Source organism: Schistocerca cancellata, chromosome 3, assembly GCF_023864275.1.
Source record: "Schistocerca cancellata isolate TAMUIC-IGC-003103 chromosome 3, iqSchCanc2.1, whole genome shotgun sequence".
Taxonomy (NCBI): Eukaryota; Metazoa; Arthropoda; class Insecta; order Orthoptera; family Acrididae; genus Schistocerca; species Schistocerca cancellata.
In genome coordinates this window covers 446305808-446321137 of record NC_064628.1, presented here as the reverse complement: position 1 = coordinate 446321137, position 15330 = coordinate 446305808, and the positions used below count along the sequence as shown (strand labels likewise).

The following is a 15330-nucleotide window of genomic DNA, read 5'->3' as shown; positions in this document are numbered from 1 at the left end:
AGTTGTGCCGTGCCTCCTCGTGCTGAGTTTGGATCCTTTATTGCTATACATGTGCTACCAGCAAACATTGTTCTCAAAACACCCTTTCAAGACACAAAGATCTTTTGTACATTATGAACAACGGGGAATAGAGCCAGCATTGCTGGAACTATGTCACAGGAATGAAGATAAGCTCAAAATTGTGTAACATAGCATCATAGCATTGCTTTCTGTGATAGACCTAAGTCTCCATCAATGCAAGAAGGATGCCATTAATGCTGTAACACTTCTAGTTTTCCAGGTAGAATTATGTGATTCACATAGAAAGACTTCTGCAAAGCGACAAAATATACCAATCAGATAATGTTTCTTGTTAAGCTCTGCAGGACTTACATTGTGGATCCTTATATTGCTTTCTCTGTGGAGAGTCCTTTAAAAAATGCCAATGGGGAGGCAGTTTTCTTTAGCAAGACTACTCTGAAGTTGTCTTACAAAGTTGTCACTAGGACATATCACAGTGCTAAAAACAAAATCATCAAGATTAGTAAGTGAAGAATTTTATTATTTTCTTAGGTATCGTTCTTCTGAAAGTGTTGGAGGTGCATATAGTTCCTACACAAGTAAACCCGAAGCATTTGTAAATGTTTCTTTATTATTTAGTACAATGTCTGCTGCCATGTAGTGATAATAACCATTAGATATGATGGCCAATGATTTGAATGTGTCAGCATTTATGCCAAAGCGAGTTCAGTTTCATTTGAATCACAATTTTTGTTTCCTGTTTGATAACATTCCAAACTGTTTTTGCCTTTTTCTTGAAGGGAGTCATTTATTGAGCATAATATGCAAGTTTTACAATGCTGGTGGTACTACAGTTTCAAATCTTAACACACATTGTTTTCTGAATTTGGTAGAACTCTCTTCCTAGCACAAGATATTTTAATCTCATGAGTTGTCAACCCATTATCCTTGCTTCTGTTCAATTTTATCCTTGTTTGTTTCATGGATAACAAGTCTTAAAATTCTTTACCAATAAATATTCTATCTGCTTTGTCTGCTTTATGAATCTCATTCTGTATTCTTCCCAGTTTCTATTCAAGCACAATGACAATCATTATTTTTGACTGTGATAATTGTTTTCCTGTATGTTCTGCATTTTTTAAGGGATCAGTACTGTATTTACTCGAATCTAAGCCGCACTTTTTTTCCGGTTTTTGTAATCCAAAAAACCGCCTGCGGCTTAGAATCGAGTGCAAAGCAAGCGGAAGTTCTGAAAAATGTTGATAGGTGCCGCCACAACTAACTTCTGCCGTCGAATATACGTAGCGCTACACAGGCATCCTTTGTAGGCACAAAGACAAATACTGGCGCCAAAACCTCTGCGTCAGTAAATAAAATTAAAAAAAAAAATAAATAAATAAATAAATAAAATTGGAAGACGAGCTTTTTTTCTCCGCCCGAGTTTCGACCACTGCTTTTTCATACATAATCCAACGAAGTAAATACAAATTCCGTATTGTTCATCTTCGAATTTCAATGTACTACGAAAATCCGACTGGTAATACTGGGATTTTTGTCAATATGGCCAACTATACGTTCTGAATTTTTTCCTACCTGTGAGAAGAGATGGTTGCCAATAGGCACCTGATGAAATGTGAATCCCATGCAGTATTCTCGTCACCATAAGAATAATACGAATATAAACATTTTGCCATGTATTCTTTCGTGTTTGCTTCTATCTCATTTAAATCCTGTCTGCCAAATAAACTACGAAACTAGAGTGAGACAACAGCAAACGCGGAAGAATATACGTATCGTGTCATGTTTATATTCGTATTACTCTTATGCCTAATAGTGATACAGTCAGAAATGAAGCACAGCAACTGACTAGATTTTTAAATCTAAGATGACTAATTTCTGTGCAGAATTTGATGTACTAAAGAAGCGGCCGCAAAGATTTTCAAACGGAGAAAAATTTTCGCCAAACTCTCGTTCAGAACATGTTCTATCATACGCAGTCTATTATTTGGTTCTTGTTGATCATTATCAAAGAAAGCAGCAGTGTAAGTAACAACAAATAGCAGTCTCTTGCCATTGTTTCGCTAATGAGACGATTCCTCTCTTTTTTAAATTGTAGGCGGCGGTAGCACGCACAAAAGCGAGCCATGCCGCGAGCAGCGACAGGCCGTAAACACGCACTATCAGAATGCGACAAACAATGCATGACACAGTATAGTAATGCATTTTCAGCTTCGAGTGACTGACGTAAACACCTATAACATAGGTTTATCCGATCAAAGCAAAATAAGCAATCGATTCAAACCAGACGAAGCACATGAAAAAGGAAGGGTACCCATATAAATACGGACGGAGCGCCTGACGCATAGCAATGGCTACCTGGTAAAGCTTAACTGCTAAGCTTTCGACTCTAACCAAACTACTGTAGCTGTATCATCATTCATTCGACCTAAATTGTGTCTCATATTACAATGGACCAACTTTGTTTCGATTTGGAGGTGCGGCCTAAAACTTTTCTCTCCCCTTGAATTTCGAGTCTCAAATTTCAGGTGCGGCTTAGATTTGGGAATTTTTTTTTTCCTTTATTTCGAATCTCATTTTTCAGGTGCGGCTTAGATTCGAGTAAATACGGTATATTTTACTGTTAATGTCTTCTCTGCGGGACACCACTTTGTTGAAGTGCTGACTGTGTGGACAGAGAAACTTGCCAGTTCATGTGAAACTGAAGGCTACACCAGCTGTTGTGCAGCTACCGGCAGGGATGAATTGGACAGTGACCTGCAACATTGCCAGCCCTGTCACATCCATTTCACTAGCACTTCCTGAATTCACCAGGTACCAAACCCACAGTGGGAAGTGACCCATGCCAAGGGGGTGGCACATGAGAAGGTGTCATGAATGGGGCCTCAGAGACAGCAGGTGACACACCTCGGTAATTAGCCTTGCACACGTGGGACCACAGGAATTCCATGGTGTCAGCCTAATAAATCTCAAATTCTGATGGGGACAAAAATGGAGAACAAGGGGAACAGGGGGAGGGGGCACTTGAGACCTCAAATACCCAAAAATCAGAGGTGAAACTGATGAAAGCTCTCCCCCCCCCCCCCAAAAAAAAATTAGATTGGGTAACATTCCAGTCCAAGAAGTGGAAATCTTCACTGAGAAACTGGACCAAGATCAAATCCTTGCCCAGGGCCTAGAGATGAAATCTTCAAGAACAAAACAAAAATGAAGCAGAGAATGGCTTCCTAAGCAGCTATAATGAATTAAAAAGATCTCAAACCTAAAAATAAAAAAAAAGGATTGTCTAAGAGTAAATGGGGGGGGGGGGGGGGGAGGAGGAGAATCAGACCCCCTAAGTACCTCTAACACAGAACAAGGGAGGAGTTTCATACTCCCACTTCTTAGGATAACTGTACTCTCTGTGGGGAACTGGAACAGGAAATGAAACTGTATTTTGGGTCAAGCAGCAATTATCGACAAAGGTGCTCTAATCTCTTTATGTGAGGAGATGGAAACAATGGACTGGCTTAAGGAGATAGTATGCAAGATACCTCTGTGGGAGCAGGTGGAGTTACTGGTCAAGACAGTGTCTGAGCTCTTCAAGACTGCTATATCGATTTGGACACCAAAAATTCTTAAGGATACTCCTCCACAGGCTGTTTGAGAAAGTACACGTGCAGAACCAGACTGGGGGGATAATGAAACTGAAAGGTTGTATCAGGCAGCCAAACTGTATTTTGGGTCAGGCAGCAAGCTGGCAGCTGCAAGTGTTGTATATAAACCTGCAAAATTGTCAGGGTGGGGTGTGGGGGCTGCCACCTTGAGTACTCTCTCCTGGGAAGACAAAGTGGACATATCCCTGATCCAGTAACCCTATTTATGTAGTGGGCATTTCAGGCCTCAGAGATAAGTTGATTTATGCTAGGAATTTGAAGAACTCCAGAACATGGATTTGTGTTAAGAATGGAATTTCAATTATGCTATTGGTGGACTTTTGTTTGAGATACTTAGCGGCCATCAGGATAAGCCAGCAAAAGGGAGGTAGCACTAGGGAAATTGTACTGGCATCAGTTTATCTCCCGTACAAGGAGAGCACTACTCCTTCCTAGGAAGTGCGGATACTAGTGGACAGCTCTTCACAGCTAAATGAAGAGCTTTTGGTTGGTTGTTATGCCACTGACCACAATCTGTTGTGGGGAAGAAGTAACATGCACAGTGGAGCTAAAAACTATAAAATATTTACTCAAGCATAACCTCAAGATCCTAGGGAGGGGCAGGGAATCTACCTCCAGGAATAAAAGAAGGGAAGAAATAATTGACGGGTAGTTACACCAAACAATGGCATGTGGCATTGGAGCCATCATTATCTGACCATATTATATAAAACCTGAGATGGAAATGGGTGTTAAACCAGACCGCACCCTTTAGGAAACCCAGGAAAACAAACTGTAACTTCTGCAGGAAAGATCTAAGGTCACACCCATTGTTACAATGAAATGCCAACCATTACGACATCAAACTTGGCAAATTGTCCTGTGATGAAGAAGTGCAAAAACAGCACTGTACCTTTGTGTAATAATAACCTGGACCTCCAAAAGAAGCAGGTAAGAAGATGGTTTTAACACTAAAAGAAGGAAAGGACAATGGTCAGTATATAGGGAACCCTTGCCAAAAACAACTTCACTATCACGCACACGAAACTATCATTCTGGAAGGCACTGGATGATGATGATGATGATGATGATGAGGAGGAGGAGCTACATGTTCCATACTTCATACAAATCTCAAAAAGTTACCAACCAAGCCAGGAAGCAGGATGGTGATCATAAAAGATGAGCCACTGGATGTTTTCTTTACTTCCTTCAGTTCACTCTGGCAAACTATATAGACCAAAATTCAGTCCCTTGAAGGTACTGGTTCACAGGAACACAAAGAAAGAACTGAGAATTTATCTCAGAACATGTGTTTCAGAAACATCCAGTCGCCAGTGGGAACATTTCAACCATTGAAATCACCAGGCCTTAATATAATCTTCTGAGTTCTACTGCAAGAAGTGCAAGTGGGAATAATTACATTCCTATGCTGACCGTTTACAATCAGCCTAGCAGCAAGAGTCATTCCTAATGCTTGGAGGAAAGTGGAGGTTGTTTCCATCCCGAAGCCTGAGATAATTTGATCATATCGGCCATAAGGATGAGATTGGTCTGTCTGTCCTCCTTTCTCCTGTTGTTGTGGTCTTCAGTCCCGAGACTGGTTTGATGCAGCTCTACATGCTACTCTATCCTGTGCAAGCTTTTTCATCTCCCAGTACCTACTGTAACCTACATCCTTCTGAATCTGCACGGTGTATTCATCTCTTTGTCTCCCTCTACGATTTTTACCCTCCACTCTGCCCTCCAATACTAAATTGGTGATCCATCGATACCTCAGAACATGTCCTAGCAACCGATCCCTTCTTCTAGTCAAGTTGTGCCACAAACTTCTCTTCTCCCCAATCCTATTCAATACCTCCCCATTAGTTATGTGATCTACCCATCTAATCTTCGGCATTCTTCTGTAGCACCACATTTCGAAAGCTTCTATTCTCTTCTTGTCCAAACTATTTATCGTCCATGTTTCACTTCCACACATGGCTACACTCCAAACAAATACTTTCAGAACGACTTCCTGACACTTTAATCTATACTCGATGTTAACAAATTTCTCTTCTTCAGAAACTCTTTCCTTGCCATTGCGTCTACATTTTATGTCCTCTCTACTTGGACCATCACCAGTTATTTTGCTCCCCAAATAGCAGAACTCCTTTACTACTTTAAGTGTCTCATTTCCTAATCTAATTCCGTCCGCATCACCCGATTTAATTCGACTACATTATCCTCGTTTTGCTTTTGTTGATGTTCATCTTGTACCCTCCTTTCAAGACACTGTCAATTAAGTTCAAGTGCTCTTCCAAGTCCTTTGCTGTCTCTGACAGAATTACAATGTCATTGGCAAACCTCAAAGTTTTTATTTCTTCTCCATGGATTTTAATTCCTACTCCGAATTTTTCCTTTTGTTTCCTTTCTCCTAAAGACTTAAGAAAAACTGGTTGATGTGCACGTTAGGGAAGGGAGGTTAACTAAGGTTCCTCTGCATGTAAACCAACATGCATTCCAACCACGAAAATATGTGAAACAGCACTTCAGCTTATTGGGAAGTTGGAGAAAGCACTACACTATCTGGAAATTGCTCTCTGCAACTCCCTGGACACTGAAGGACCTTTTAACAATATGATCTTCAAATTCATGGTTTGAGCTGCAGAACAGCATGGCAATAAGACCACCGAATGTAAATGGATTAAGATCATGCTGAGTAAAGAAAGATAGAAGCCACCATGACAAAGGAGAAAATTGTGATCAATACCACCATAGGGTGTCCAAAAGAAGGGGGTTCTGTCCCCACTACTTTTGAACCTAGTGCTCAATTAACTCCAGGATAAATACTAGAGGTTACTTTTGCCAAGGATACACATATGATTTAATCATAGTAATACTATACAAATTTGCTAGTACCATTAGAACGACGAGATAATGCACTATGAACATTGTGCGCAACTGATGCAGGAAACAGGACCTGATGTCAGAGTCAGTCCCAAGAAAATTGTTATAGTGCCATTTGCAATGAAGAATACCCAGTACACAAACCGTAATCTGAAGTTATTCAATAAAACTTTACCAATAGAGGGACTGAAGTATCAAGGCGTAATCCTGGACGCAAAACTATCTCGACCCCCCCCCCCCCCCTCTCCCACACACACACACACACACACACACACACACACACACACACACACTGTGTGTGTGTGTGTGTGTGTGTGTGTGTGTGTGTGTGTGTGTGTTCCAAGCCAAAAGAAGCTTGTATGTGCACTAGAAAGGGCCGGTGGTAAAAACTGGGCACTATGCTGCAGGAGCATATACTGGATATACACCACTGTAATAAGACCTATGATAAATTATGTGGCTACAGTATGGTGGAATAAAGTAAAACAGATTGTGTTTGTGACGGAGCATGATAAGGTTCAGAGACTGGTCCGCTCAGCCACAACAGGCTGAACTAGCAGCACACCTACTGCTCTGATTGAGACCATTTTCGACATGCCACATTACACCTCTCTGTTAGAAGAGAGGCAGCAACAGAGACAGATTAAAAATTGGAAACCTTCAGGAAATCCAGACCTCAACACCATTATAGCGAATGTGGTAAATATAGTAATGGCTGGAGAAGCACTGACTGACTATTCAACAGCTTCCAGCTGCTTTAATAAATCTTTCAAGATAACTGGACCTAGGGTGCAGTGAAAGAATGAGTCTCAATACCACACCAGAGAGTGTCTTGTTTACCAACAGATCTTAACAGCTGGAAGTGCTGAGGCTGAGCTATTTGGGGGTATGCCTAGATTAGAAAGAAAGCATTCTCTGTAGGGAAACTGGCCACAGTATTCCAGGCAGAAATATCTGCTATCAGGCCATTCGTGGAGGTGAAGCTGCGTAGATGCTACAAGGCTCATGGTACACTATGTGATCAAAAGTACCTGGACACCCCCAAAAACATGTTTTTCATATTAGGTGCATTTTGCTGCCACCTACCGCCAGATACTTCATATCAGTGACCTCAATGGCCATTAGACATCGTGAGAGAGCAGATGGTCACTTGGGTCATATGTCTGTGCGAGATTTCCACACACCTAATCACCCCTAGGTCCATTGTTCCCAATGTGATAGTGAAGTGGAAATGTGAGGGGCAAGTACAGCACAAAAGCATACAGCCCACCTCGTCTACTAACAGAGGCTGCCGACGGTTGAAGAAGGTCGTAATGTGTAATAGACATCTATCCAGACCATCACACAGGAGTTCCGAACTGCATCAGGATCCACTGCAAGTACTTTGACAGTTAGGCAGGAGGTGAGAAAACTTGGATATCATGGTCAAGCAGCTGCTCATAAGCCACACATCATGCTGGTAAATGCCAAATGATGCCTCGGTTGGTGTAAGGAGTGTAAACATTGGGCAACTGGACAATGGAAAAACTGTTGTGTGGAGTGATGAATCATGGTACACAATGTGGCAATCCAATGCAGGGTGCAGGTATGGTGAATGCCTGGTGAACGTCATTTGCCAGCGTCTGTAGTGCCAACAGTACAATTCAGAGGTGGTGGTGTTATGGTGTGGTCGTGTTTTTCATGGAGGGAGCTTGCACTCCTTGTTGTTTTGTGTGGCACTATCACAGCATAGACCTACATCAATGTTTTAAGCAGTTTCTTGCTTCCCACTGTTGAAGGGCAATGCAGGGATGGCGATTGCATCCTTCAACATGATCGAGCACTTGTTCATAATGCACAGCCTGTGGCAGAACGGTTGCATGACATTAACATCCCAGTAATGAACTGGCCTGCACAGAGTCCTGACCTGAATCCTGTAGAACACCTCTGGGATGTTTTGAAACGCCAACTTCATGCCAGGCCTCACCGACCAACATCGATACCTCTCCCGAGTGCAGCACTCCATGAAGAATGGGCTATCATTCGCCAAGAAAACTTCCAGCACCTGACAATGTATGCCTGCGAGAGTGGAAGCTGTCATCAACACCATATTGAATTCCACTATTACCGATGGAGGGCACCATGAACTTTTAAGTCATTTTGTAAGGTGCCTCTTACGCAAGGAAGACATTTTTACCAGTTTTAATAAATTATTGTCTCTTATTGATGTATACACGATAGTTAGGAAGTGCTGTAGTCTGTAGCCAGCCATAATTTGGAGAGCATTTCCCCACGCTGGCTGGCTAGGCGACGAAGTGACCATATGTCGCGTGTATTGGGGTGGTGCTCGGCGCTGGACCATAGCAACAAGCATCAGCCTGGGAAATTTACATGACGGGAAGTACCGCCATCTTGGCGCCAAAGTCACCGATTTTGTTTATTTATATTTAATAAAAGCCATTTATGACAACACGAATGCTAGGTGGAGCCTCTGGATGTTTGAAACTATTTATCATAATTTTGCCTCGTTAAAATTCACATCCGTTCATTAACAAATGCATATCTTAGTAAGTACGAACTTTATCGGAAATCCACAAACTGTGATGAAACTAGTAACAGATACGGACTGCGTGCCAAAGTCGGCAGTCTGCGTTAAGAGCTCTTCCCGTCTTGTTTGATGGTAACCATACTCTCGTTATGAGTAGTTTGTGACACGAGTGTTTCATTATTGATCTATTAGGAATAAAAGTGATATTACGGCATTCTGAATGTTAATTTCGAGTAAATAGATACCCCAAAAGTTGATCGACAGCAATTTCAGATAATTAGCTTCCATTGACAGACACATCCAATGCACCAATGAATAATCTGCACGGGACGACATTTACGAGAGCTGCACCGCACACAGGTAGGAGGAAATCCGATGACACAACTCACCAAGGCGGATCAAGAAAGGTCCGACTTACACTCGCAAATTCCAAGTGGAAATGCTGACCAGTTATACTGTAAGTCACACATACCACCCTCTACGGATTCACGACTAAGCTGAGTAATAACAGTATCAGTTTAGAAGTGAGGGGATCTTGCAATTTTCAGTTAGGTGTCCGGATAGTTTTGGTCACATAGTGTATCTGCGTTGCTTCAGACAGCGAAGCAGCTCGGAAATATCTATGCCTCTGCAATGAGAACGAAGACTGTTTCATAATGCCACAAAGCCCTTGTGAGTCTAGTGAAAACAATCGGGTGAAGCTGTCATAGGTCTCTGGTCACTTGGGAATCAGTGGCAATAAACAAGCTGATAGGCTGCAAGGACAGGGGCAACAACTCCATTTGCTGGATCAGAACCTGTCCTATCCTTCACGAAGGCAATAGTACGAACCAAACTGAATACATGGACTAGGGGACAGTAAGTAGGGTATCAAACAAAGACAGATTACACTCAGGGTAAGACAGATGACTTGCCATGAGAACTATAATAAACACATACACATGATGGGTACAATAAAAGAAGGCCCTAAGTGGAGACTAGGGCTTGAGGGGAATGAAACTTGATACATTTAATCTACAAATGCAAAGCATTGGGGGCCCAAAGACATAGAATATTTGGCTCATTAATTCCTGAAGAAATTGTGTTTAATAAAGAACTAGTAGAATGCCTCCTACTACTTCTACTAGAATTACTGGGAGATAAACCACAGACAGTTTTGGTGTGGGCAACAGTGGGCTAAGACCACTTGTCTTGCCTTCCTGCATAGATCAATCAATCATTAAGATTAGTTTTAAATCTGTATCATTAAATACTGTTTGATCTAAAAACAAATTGTCAGTGGCTGCACTTCAATCCTCATAGGGATATATAATGCCAGACATCAACTCTAGGTGCTCCCAATATTATCTGAGATAACAAGCAGCACACAAAAAATGATTCTCCATTTAAGTCTGCATAACCTTATTATACTGTCTTCAACAACTTTATGAAGCTAATGATACTTCTTGGTATTAGGTTGTGAACAGTCAGCACTACAAGCCTGTGCATTTACTAATCAGTTATCAGGGAACAGTTTTCAAACACCTGTACAATAATTTTACAGTATATTGTTAATTTTTACTTGTTGACCATCTGACTACAACGGAATGAAACAATTTTCATGCCATACATGTTTCGCCTTTATTCTCTGCAAGGAAAGTTTAGTGGCAGGTTCTGTGGATGATTTTCTACATGTTGTAATTTAGTTCCTTTTCTGGCATTGTACTACTACTTATAATGCCGTTTTGGTTTTTGTTTCCTACACTTCCAGGTACAAGGAACTCACATAGTATCTAGCGGATACCCTCCCCACCTCTCCCCTGCCCTCTGCCTAACCTGCAGCACTTCACTGTCTGCCATCCCCACCATAACATACTATCCCTCCCCCTCCATGCCCCAGCCTCCTCCTCACCCCCACCCAGTAGCCACTCCCATCATGCACTGGTGCTGCTGCTTGCAGTGTGGTTTCAGTTGCCTGAGACTGCAGTCTTGTGTGAGAGTTGCGTTTGCGTGAGTGCGTGCATGTGTGCGCGCGTGTGTATTGTTGACAAAGGCCAACAGCCAAAAGCTTTAGGTGTGAAAGTCTTTTTGATGTGCCTATCTGCGACTCAGCATCTCCGCTATATGGTGAGTAGCAACTTTCCATCTCATAATATCAGTGGTATCACAGTCAAATTCTTACGCATACAATAAATCTATTGACACTGCATCAGTCTTATGTTATCCTATGGATATGACAAGTACATTCTTTTTATAACTGAGGCTTCTGTTATTTTAAGGGAAGACATTATATACATTTTTACTTGGCTTTGTGCAAGCAGCAGAGTTATTTTCTGCTAGTAACTGTTATAAGCCTTATATTTGCTTTGCAGCTCTGGTGGTAGACAGCAGTGCACAATAAGGATGAGGGAGCATGAATTGGGAGAATGTAATAGGACAGAGGGGGGTGGAAACTGTTGGGTGGAGGTTGTGGGGATGGTAGTTTCCCGAGTTGAGGCCAGAATAATTTTGTAGGCTTGGAATGTTTTGTAAGGGTAACTCCCACGTATGCAGTTTAGAACAGCTGGTGGTGGAGGCAAGGACCAGGTGGCCTGGGTTTCGAAGCAGCCACTGAAATCAAGTGTGTTACATGCAGATGCATGGCTGGGTTTCGAAGCAGCCACTGAAATCAAGTGTGTTACGTGCAGATGCATGATGTGCCACAGTTGGTCTACCTTGCTCTTAGTCACTCTTTGGCTGTGGCCACTCATCCTGGTGGACATCCGTTTGTTAGTTATGCCAATATACAGTGTTTCACTTTACTTTCTTTTTATATGGATCACTTTCATTCATATTCTTCATTACAATGATGCACAATGCCCAAAATGAGGCAAGAAACTATTACTTGCTAACTATCAGAGCAAATAATGTATTTAAATTATAGTAATTTATAGTGCACACCCTACTCACTTTTGCTATCTGTATAAACCTCTTGCTCAACCTATCAGGATTCTCTTTGCTATACACAGATGATTTTTAGACACATTATTGTAAGGCAACAACAGTATCATTTTGTGTACATTTAATTTAAGTTGTACTCTCAAGGATGCCTCACCTGTACACTTTTTGCAAGAACTGTGGTGGCCAATCAGAGAGAAGACTTGTGCCTGGTTGTGTATATGGTAAAGGAACAGTTGACAATGGTGGAGCATCATCTGTAAAGCCGATTGGTGGGAGAGGGTCGACAGGATCAGCAAACTCAGTCTCACGGGAGAAGGTGTTGAAAACTGGAGCAGTGGAAGTAGCACTCACAGGACCAGAGACTAATAAATGGATGGATCCACCTGCATCCCCCAATGCAACACACTGGCAGGATGAAGATACATCAAACGCCAGGCACATTGAGCCTGCCGTGTCAACCTGCAATGAAAAAATTATTGTTAATAATATAAAAACCCTTAAATATTAGTGATATTTAAATTATGATGCAGGTAATGGAAAAGGAAGAAACGAGATCCCACTAACAAAGAAGTGATGGTTGATAAATACAGGGTTATTACAAATGATTGAAGCGATTTCACAGATCTACAATAACTTTATTATTTGAGATTTTTCACAATGCTTTGCACACACATACAAAAACTCAAAAGTTTTTTTAGGCATTCACAAATGTTCGGTATGTGCCCCTTTAGCGATTCGGCAGACATCAAGCCGATAATCAAGTTCCTCCCACACTCAGCGCAGCCTGTCCCCATCAATGAGTTCGAAAGCATCGTTGATGCGAGCTCGCAGTTCTGGCACGTTTCTTGGTAGAGGAGGTTTAAACACTGAATCTTTCACATAATCCCACAGAAAGAAATCATATGGGGTTAAGTCGGGAGAGCGTGGAGGCCATGACATGAATTGTTGATCATGATCTCCACCCCGACCGATCCATCAGTTTTCCAATCTCCTGTTTAAGAAATGCCGAACATCATGATGGAAGTGCGGTGGAGCACCATCCTAAAGATGAAGTCGGCGCTGTCGGTCTCCAGTTGTGGCATGAGCCAATTTTCCAGCATGTCCAGATACACGTGTCCTGTAGCGTTTTTTTTTTTTTTTTTTGCAGAAGAAAAAGGGGCCGTAAACTTTGAACTGTGAGATTGCACAAAACACGTTAACTTTTGGTGAATTGCAAATTTGCTGCACGAATGCGTGAGGATTCTCTACCGCCCAGATTCGCACATTGTGTCTGTTCACTTCACCATTAAGAAAAAATGTTGCTTCATCACTGAAAACAAGTTTCGCACTGAACGCATCCTCTTCCATGAGCTGTTGCAACCGCGCTGAAAATTCAAAGCGTTTGACTTTGTCATTGGGTGTCAGGGCTTGTAGCAATTGTAAACGGTAAGGCTTCTGCTTAAGCCTTTTCCGTAAGATTTTCCAAACCGTCGGCTGTGGTACGTTTAGCTCCCTGCTTGCTGACCTGTTTATTTCCCCTTACAGAGGCATCCAGAAACTTTAAACTGCGCATACCATCGCCGAATGGAGTTAGCAGTTGGTGGATCTTTGTTGAACTTCGTCCTGAAGTGTCGTTGCACTGTTATGATTGACTGATGTGAGTGCATTTAAAGCACGACATACGCTTTCTCAGCTCCTGTCGCCATTTTGTCTCAATGCGCTCTTGAGCGTTCTCGCGGCAGAAATCTGAAGTGCGGCTTCAGCCGAACAAAACTTTATGAGTTTTTCTACATATCTGTAGTGTGTCGTGACCATATGTCAATGAATGGAGCTACAGTGAATTTATGAAATCATTGTAATCATTTGTAATAGCCCTGCACTGCATGGGCCAAAATATGAGAAATGCTCATTTTTATGAAAACTACACACCTGAAAACAAAAATGCTTTATTTTACATCTACATGGATATTCTGCAAATCATGCTTAAGTGCCTGGCAGAGGGTTCATTGAACCACCTTCACAATAATTCTCTCATTCCACTCCCCAAACAGTGCACAGAAAAAACAAGCACTTTTATCTTTCCGTGCGAGCTCCAATTCCCCTTATTTTAATAACATGATTGTTTCTCCTTATGTAGATTGCTATCAACAAAACATTTTCACAGTGAGCACAGAAAGCTGGTGACTGAAATTACATGAAAAGATCCTGTCGCAACGAAAAACGCCTCTGTTTTAATGCTGTCGACCCCAAATCCTGTATCATGTCCATGACATTCTCTCCCTTATTTCTCGATAGTACAAAACATGCTACTCTTCTTTGAACTTTCTCAAAGTACTCTGTTATCTTATCTGGTAAGGACCTCACACCAAACAGCAGTACTAAAAAAAAGAATAGACATACTGAAGAGAATGCCCACACTATGCATATCTGTTGCATCTTCTAAATGCTCTGCCAATAAATCTGTCTTTGGTACGCCTTCCCCCAACATTTTGTATGGGTTCTTTCCAATTTAAATTGTTCGTAATTGTAGTTCCTAGGTATTTAGTTGTATTTACGGGTTTTAGATTTGATTCATTTATGGCAGAACCAGTTTAACGGATTCCTTTTAGCCATCATGTGGATGTTTTAGTGTCAACTGCCAATTTTCACACCATAGAGGTATCTTCTATAAACCGTTCTGCAATCTGTTTTGATCTTCTGACGATTTTACTAGACAATGAACAACAGCACTATCTGCAAACAACATAAGACGGCTGTTCAGATTTTCTCCTAAATTGTTTACATAGATAAGAAACAGCGAAGGGCCTGTAACACTACCTTGGGGAAAGCCAGAAACAACTTCTGTTTTACATGGTGATTTTCTGCCTGTTACTATGAAACAGTGACCCCTCTGACATGGAATATTGACTCATATGTGACTGGATTCCCGATTTCCTAAGTAAGAATTTCACTACAAGCCACTTGTCAGGCACGGTGTCAAAAGCCTTCTCAAAATCTAGAAATGTGAATCAATTTGAAATCCTCTGTCAATAGCACTCAACACTTCGTGCGAGTAAAGAGGTAGTTGTGTTTAAGAAGAATGATGTTTTCCAACTCGTGCTGACTGTATGTCAATAGACCATTCTATTCGAGGTAATTCACAGTGTTTGAACATTATATATTTTAAAAAACTGTGCTGCACAATGACGTTAATGATATGGGCCTGTAATTTTGTGGATTCCTACTGCCTTTTTTGAATGTTGGAGTGACCTGTGCAACTTTCCACTCGTTGGGTATGGATCTTTTGTCAGTCGATTAGTGGACCACGAGACTTATCTATTTCTAAGTTACTCATGCTGCCAGCTGAACAGAGAAGGACTGTGTCTT

At 41.5% G+C, this 15330-nt stretch overlaps 1 protein-coding gene across 1 annotated transcript in view; it reads right to left on the bottom strand.

Annotated features, from left to right (window-relative positions):
• The window catches only part of LOC126175203 (PAN2-PAN3 deadenylation complex catalytic subunit PAN2), a 319055-nt gene that overhangs the window by 258326 nt on the left and 45399 nt on the right, over positions 1-15330 (bottom strand). The window contains exon 7 of the mRNA XM_049921812.1: positions 12140-12444. Within this exon, the coding sequence (XP_049777769.1) occupies positions 12140-12444 (305 nt within the window). The remainder of the gene's footprint in view (positions 1-12139; positions 12445-15330) is intronic.